This window comes from Borostomias antarcticus, assembly GCF_949987555.1.
Source record: "Borostomias antarcticus genome assembly, contig: scaffold_69, whole genome shotgun sequence".
Taxonomy (NCBI): Eukaryota; Metazoa; Chordata; class Actinopteri; order Stomiiformes; family Stomiidae; genus Borostomias; species Borostomias antarcticus.
The window spans coordinates 169120-176619 of NW_028176120.1; the positions used below are offsets into that span (position 1 = coordinate 169120).

The 7500-nt window shown below is 50.7% G+C and overlaps 2 protein-coding genes across 2 annotated transcripts in view; one reads left to right on the forward strand and one right to left on the reverse strand.

The window, feature by feature from the left end:
* Window positions 1–5839, reverse strand: part of kif5ab (kinesin family member 5A, b) — a gene marked incomplete at both ends in the record, with an annotated part of 161267 nt that extends 155428 nt beyond the window's left edge. Inside the window, one exon of the mRNA XM_084462694.1 lies at window positions 5711–5839. Coding sequence (XP_084318820.1) covers window positions 5711–5839 — 129 coding nt within the window. The remainder of the gene's footprint in view (window positions 1–5710) is intronic.
* A 1248-nt stretch (window positions 5840–7087) lies between these two features.
* dctn2 (dynactin 2 (p50)) overlaps window positions 7088–7500 on the forward strand; it is a 27188-nt gene continuing 26775 nt past the window's right edge. The window contains exon 1 of the mRNA XM_084462695.1: window positions 7088–7254. Within this exon, the coding sequence (XP_084318821.1) occupies window positions 7219–7254 (36 nt within the window). The 5' untranslated portion in view covers window positions 7088–7218. The remainder of the gene's footprint in view (window positions 7255–7500) is intronic.

Here is a 7500-nt window from a genome sequence, read left to right on the forward strand (position 1 = left end):
AGGAGGAGAGAAGGAAGAGAGGGAGGAGGCGGTGGTACATCAGAAGGAGGAGAGAGGGAGGAGGTGGTGGTATGTCAGAAGGAGGAGAGGCGGAAGAGAGGGAGGAAGTGGTGGTACATTAGAAGGAGGAGAGAGGGAGGAGGTGGTGGTACATCAGAAGGAGGAGAGGGGGAAGAGAGGGAGGAAGTGGTGGTACATTAGAAGGAGGAGAGAGGGAGGAGGCGGTGGTACATCAGAAGGAGGAGAGAGGGAGGAGGTGGTGGTACATCAGAAGGAGGAGAGAGGGAGGAGGTGGTGGTATGTCAGAAGGAGGAGAGGCGGAAGAGAGGGAGGAGGCGGTGGTACATCAGAAGGAGGAGAGGGGGAAGAGAGGGAGGAAGTGGTGGTACATCAGAAGAAGGAGAGAGGGAGGAGGTGGTGGTACATCAGAAGAAGGAGAGAGGGAGGAGGTGGTGGTACGTCAGAAGAAGGAGAGAGGGAGGAGGTGGTGGTACGTCAGAAGAAGGAGAGAGGGAGGAGGTGGTGGTACATCAGAAGGAGGAGAGAGAGGAGGTGGTGGTACGTCAGAAGAAGGAGAGAGGGAGGAGGTGGTGGTACATCAGAAGAAGGAGAGAGGGAGGAGAGGGCGGTACGTCAGAAGAAGGAGAGAGGGAGGAGGTGGCGGTACGTCAGAAGAAGGAGAGAGGGAGGAGAGGGAGGAGGTGGCGGTACATCAGAAGAAGGAGAGAGGGAGGAGGTGGCGGTACGTCAGAAGAAGGAGAGAGGGAGGAGGTGGTGGTACATCAGAAGAAGGAGAGAGGGAGGAGGTGGTGGTACGTCAGAAGAAGGAGAGAGGGAGGAGGTGGCGGTACGTCAGAAGAAGGAGAGAGGGAGGAGAGGGAGGAGGTGGCGGTACATCAGAAGAAGGAGAGAGGGAGGAGGTGGCGGTACGTCAGAAGAAGGAGAGAGGGAGGAGGTGGCGGTACGTCAGAAGAAGGAGAGAGGGAGGAGAGGGAGGAGGTGGCGGTACGTCAGAAGAAGGAGAGAGGGAGGAGAGGGAGGAGGTGGCGGTACATCAGAAGAAGGAGAGAGGGAGGAGAGGGAGGAGGTGGCGGTACGTCAGAAGAAGGAGAGAGGGAGGAGAGGGAGGAGGTGGTGGTACGTCAGAAGAAGGAGAGAGGGAGGAGGTGGCGGTACGTCAGAAGAAGGAGAGAGGGAGGAGAGGGAGGAGGTGGTGGTACATCAGAAGAAGGAGAGAGGGAGGAGGTGGCGGTACGTCAGAAGAAGGAGAGAGGGAGTAGGTGGCGGTACGTCGGAAGAAGGAGAGAAGGAGGAGGTGGCGGTACGTCAGAAGAAGGAGAGAGGGAGGAGAGGGAGGAGGTGGTGGTACATCAGAAGAAGGAGAGAGGGAGGAGGTGGCGGTACGTCGGAAGAAGGAGAGAGGGAGGAGGTGGCGGTACGTCGGAAGATGCAATTAGAAAGCCGTGTTTTCTGTCTTCTGCTACCACTGCTCAACTATTATTATTATATAATGCAAGGCTGAAGAAAGAGCAAGAGAGAAAGGGAGAGAAAGAGCAAGAAAGAGTGAAAAGAGAGAGAGAGAGATTGAGTGAGCTGGAGAGAGAGAGAGAGAGAGAGAGAGAGAGTGAGCTAGAAGGAGAGAGAGAGAGAGAGAGAGAGAGAGAGAGAGAGAGAGAGAGAGAGAGAGAGAGAGTGAGTGAGCTAGAGAGAGAGTGAGCTAGAGGGAGAGAGAGAGAGAGAGAGAGTGAGTGAGCTAGAAGGAGAGAGAGAGAGAGAGAGTGAGCTAGAGAGAGAGTGAGCTAGAGGGAGAGAGAGAGAGAGAGAGAGAGAGAGTGAGCTAGAAGGAGAGAGAGAGAGAGAGAGAGAGAGAGTGAGCTAGAGGGAGAGAGAGAGAGAGAGAGAGAGAGAGAGAGAGCTAGAGGGAGAGAGAGAGAGAGAGAGAGAGAGAGAGAGAGCCTTTTACTGCATTGGGTTTAAAACATTAATTCCACAGCTGCCTATCTGCTATTTTGGTTTGACATCCCAACTAGAAAAAGAGAACTGTAGAACCATTTTTAACAAAAATGGTTCCAGGTGGAACCCCTTTCAATACATTTAGGGTTCCGAACAGCACTTTCCTGACCTGAACAGGTTTCTATGGAAACGTACAGACTTGGTGGTTGTTCTACGGTCAGTAATGGAGGGAGAGAAGAGCAGAGGTGAGGGGGGATCCTGCTGAGGGACTCATACCCCAGGACCCTGGGGGGCAGCTGGGCCGGGAGCTCCTTGTGTTTCCCAGCCCATTGTCTTGTGTGTGTGTGTGTGTGTGTGTGTGTGTGTGTGTGTGTGTGTGTGTGTGTGTGTGTGTGTGTGTGTGTGTGTGCGTGCGTGCGTTTGTGTGTGTATGTATGTATATATGTATGTGTGTGTGTGTGTGTGTTTGTGTTTGTGTGTGTGTGTGTGCGTGAGTGTGTGTGTGTGCGTGTGAGCAAACACACTTTTCATCCAAAGCATTTGCATTTAGAGTGGTCTAATTTCTCCCAGTTGGAGCGTTGATGTGTTTAATACAGGACAGTATCTCTGAGAGGGGATCATTACCATTCAGCCTGGATCACTATTCTACCACAGGGAGGCAAACAGGATCAGTCTTCCAACAAATAACCTGACTTCCAAATGACATCCCTCTAGAGCAGTCTACATTCACCCCCCTCTAGAGCAGTCTACATCCACATCCCTCTAGAGCAGTCTACATTCACCCCCTCTAGAGCAGTCTACATCCACATCCCTCTAGAGCAGTCTACATTCACCCCCTCTAGAGCAGTCTACATTCACCCCCCTCTAGAGCAGTCTACATTCACCCCCCTCTAGAGCAGTCTACATCCACATCCCTCTAGAGCAGTCTACATCCACAGCCCTCTAGAGCAGTCTACATTCACATCCCTCTAGAGCAGTCTACATTCACACTCTCTAGAGCAGTCTACATCCACAGCCCTCAAGAGCAGTCTACATTCACACTCTCTAGAGCAGTCTACATCCACAGCCCTCTAGAGCAGTCTACATTCACAGCCCTCTAGAGCAGTCTACATTCACACGCTCTAGAGCAGTCTACACTCACATCCCTCTAGAGCAGTCTACATTCACACTCTCTATAGCAGTCTACATTCACATCCCTCTAGAGCAGTCTACATTCAACCCCCTCTAGAGCAGTCTACATTCACACCCTCTAGAGCAGTCTACATCCACAGCCCTCTAGAGCAGTCTACATTCACACTCTCTATAGCAGTCTACATTCACATCCCTCTAGAGCAGTCTACATTCACCCCCCTCTAGAGCAGTCTACATTCACACCCTCTAGAGCAGTCTACATTCACACCCTCTAGAGCAGTCTACATTCACACCCTCTAGAGCAGTCTACATTCACACCCTCTAGAGCAGTCTACACCCACATCCCTCTAGAGCAGTCTACATTCACCCCTCTAGAGCAGTCTACACCCACATCCCTCTAGAGCAGTCTACATTCACCCCTCTAGAGCAGTCTACACCCACATCCCTCTAGAGCAGTCTACATCCACAGCCCTCTAGAGCAGTCTACATTCACATCCTCTAGAGCAGTCTACATTCACACCCTCTAGAGCCGTCTACATTCACACCCTCTAGAGCAGTCTACATCCACATCCCTCTAGAGCAGTCTACATTCACCCCTCTAGAGCAGTCTACACCCACATCCCTCTAGAGCAGTCTACATTCACCCCTCTAGAGCAGTCTACACCCACATCCCTCTAGAGCAGTCTACATCCACAGCCCTCTAGAGCAGTCTACATTCACATCCTCTAGAGCAGTCTACATTCACACCCTCTAGAGCAGTCTACATTCACACCCTCTAGAGCAGTCTACATCCACAGCCCTCTAGAGCAGTCTACATTCACAGCCCTCTAGAGCAGTCTACATTCACACCCTCTAGAGCAGTCTACACCCACATCCCTCTAGAGCAGTCTACATTCACACCCTCTAGAGCAGTCTACATCCACAGCCCTCTAGAGCAGTCTACATCCACATCCCTCTAGAGCAGTCTACATCCACAGCCCTCTAGAGCAGTCTACATCCACAGCCCTCTAGAGCAGTCTACATTCACAGCCCTCTAGAGCAGTCTACATTCACACCCTCTAGAGCAGTCTACACCCACATCCCTCTAGAGCAGTCTACATTCACACCCTCTAGAGCAGTCTACATCCACAGCCCTCTAGAGCAGTCTACATCCACATCCCTCTAGAGCAGTCTACATCCACAGCCCTCTAGAGCAGTCTACATCCACAGCCCTCTAGAGCAGTCTACATCCACATCCCTCTAGAGCAGTCTACATCCACACCCTCTAGAGCAGTCTACATTCACACCCTCTAGAGCAGTCTACATTCACCCCCCTCTAGAGCAGTCTACATTCACCCCCCTCTAGAGCAGTCTACATTCACCCCCCTCTAGAGCAGTCTACATCCACCCCCCTCTAGAGCAGTCTACACCCACATCCCTCTAGAGCAGTCTACATCCACACCCTCTAGAGCAGTCTACATTCACCCCCTCTAGAGCAGTCTACATTCACACCCTCTAGAGCAGTCTACATTCACCCCCCTCTAGAGCAGTCTACATTCACACTCTCTAGAGCAGTCTACACCCACATCCCTCTAGAGCAGTCTACATCCACAGCAGCTGATAGAGGACAGGGTGATCACAGCTGATAGAGGACAGGGTGATCACAGCTGATAGAGGACAGGGTGATCACAGCTGATAGAGGACAGGGTGATCACAGCTGATAGAGGACAGGGTGATCACAGCTGATAGAGGACAGGGTGATCACAGCTGATAGAGGACAGGTGATCACAGCTGATAGGGGACAGGGTGATCACAGCTGATAGGGGACAGGTGATCACAGCTGATAGAGGACAGGGTGATCACAGCTGATAGAGGACAGGGTGATCACAGCTGATAGGGGACAGGGTGATCACAGCTGATAGGGGACAGGTGATCACAGCTGATAGAGGACAGGGTGATCACAGCTGATAGAGGACAGGGTGATCACAGCTGATAGGGGACAGGGTGATCACAGCTGATAGGGGACAGGTGATCACAGCTGATAGAGGACAGGGTGATCACAGCTGATAGAGGACAGGGTGATCACAGCTGATAGAGGACAGGGTGATCACAGCTGATAGAGGACAGGGTGATCACAGCTGATAGAGGACAGGGTGATCACAGCTGATAGAGGACAGGGTGATCACAGCTGATAGAGGACAGGGTGATCACAGCTGATAGAGGACAGGGTGATCACAGCTGATAGAGGACAGGGTGATCACAGCTGATAGGGGACAGGTGATCACAGCTGATAGAGGACAGGGTGATCACAGCGATGAGGAAGAAGATCTCTGAGAAGACGGTTGCGTGCGACCAAGAAGACACATTCACTACCACGCAGACACGCATTTCTTTAGCAGTCGTACACTTGGCTTTATGTGACTTTATACCGGATAGTTATGATGATGATGATGATGATGATGATGTGATTTCATCAGGATAGTCACCAGATAGCATTCCAGTCGTGACAATTCATAAGATACAGTCGAGCTTCAAATGAAAGGAAAGTGTGTGAAAGTACAGCGGAGTAGAGACACTGAGCCTTCTGGATGACTCCCTCATCGATTAGCCTTTATGAATGAATGGATCAGCAGAAATAACAACTTACCCCGAGGATGACGGTGTCTTCTCCTTGAAAATTTGGGATGAATTTATCTCCGCGAGTAATTTCGGATTGATTCAACGGACGAAAACGACACAACACCTTTATGTTACATTCTGCGGTTGCATCGGCCATTGTGGAAAAGGGATGCGCTTCTTTTTATTAGGGGAATTTGACTAACTACCGTTGATAACTGAATGATAGGACAGTGCCGAGACTACACGCAATCTCTCCCTGTCAATGATGGACGAATCATTTGTAAAACTGAGATCAAGCTATTGTAGACTAGCCAACGCTCGCAAAATCTGACCAATTTTGATCTAAGAAGAAGAAAAAAAGAATCCTATACCGGAGTGAAAAGTTGTCTTAATTAAAATAGCCCGGACCTGCTCAAAACTCTGCGTATGTTTGTTTGGTCGGTTAAGAGACCCCTAGCCGGGTGTTAGTAATGGAGTGATCCAGACAGGGAACGGGCTCTGCGCGTGCATCCCTCTGCTCACCAGGGGCGGGGCGTGGTCTGCTCTGGTTGCCCGGCAACGTTAAAGGGACACTCACACACTCCCATCAGTACCACACATCGCAGCGGCTACACGTCTTTGTGGCACCGGGCACTCAAAATGGTGCTGATGGTGATGTGGCCATGTGAGCCTAAGCAGACAACATTTGAGGTCACTGGAAGTCATGCAGAGTGGCTTTATCCGACACTTTTCCAGGCGAGAACCTTTATTTACCCATGCGAGAACCTTTACCCATGCGAGAACCTTTATTTACCCATGCGAGAACCTTTACCCATGCGAGAACCTTTACCCATGCGAGAACCTTTACCCTCTACACCCTCTGACCCACCTCTTTACCCATGCGCCAAGTGTGTTTTGCTATTTTTTTCCTTACAATGATGCATATTTCACGCATATTAAATATGCATAATTTATTTAATTAAAATAAAAATTGCACTCGAGCCATAAAAATACCTTGTACGGTTTTGCACGGTCATGTCTTTGCACTGCCCTGTCCTGTCCTGCATCATGTCCTATGTCGTCTGCTAAAGCGTAACCCTTAACCCAGTCACGTTCATAGTATGTGTGAACTAGCCTATTATACATGACCGATAAACAGATGTCTAATGTTGAATCTTTATTCAAGTGCCGCTGACGGAAGGATGTGATTGGTCGGAAGGCGGAATGTGATTGGTCGGAAGGCGGAATGTGATTGGTCGGAATGTGATTGGTCGGAATGTGATTGGTCGGAATGTGATTGGTCGGAATGTGATTGGTCGGAATGTGATTGGTCGGAATGTGATTGGTCGGAATGTGATTGGTCGACCGAACCAGACATGCGCAGCGAAGGGAGCGGCTCAGCTCCACCCTGCTGCTGTCAGACCAACACAGAACAACAACAAGAGAAACCGCCTCTATAGTCTAGCGTCTGTTCTGCTACTGGATAAACAGCCCAACAAGATTCAACCCTTGTGAAGCATCGAGCTGTTATTCACCGCCTCGTCCTGCATCCTCAACATGGCGGATCCCAAATACGCCAATCTGCCAGGAATCGTAAGTGGCTAACAGAGCTAGCTAGCTAACCCACTCGGGCTAGCTAGCAGTAACCCACTCGGGCTAGCTAGCAGTCACCCACTCGGGCTAGCTAGCAGTGACCCACTTGGGCTAGCTAACCCTAACCCACTGGGCTAGCTAACAGTAACCCACTTGGGCTAGCTAGCAGTAACCCACTCGGGCTAGCTAACCCTAACCCACTTGGGCTAGCTAGCAGTAACCCACTTGGGCTAGCTAACAGTAACC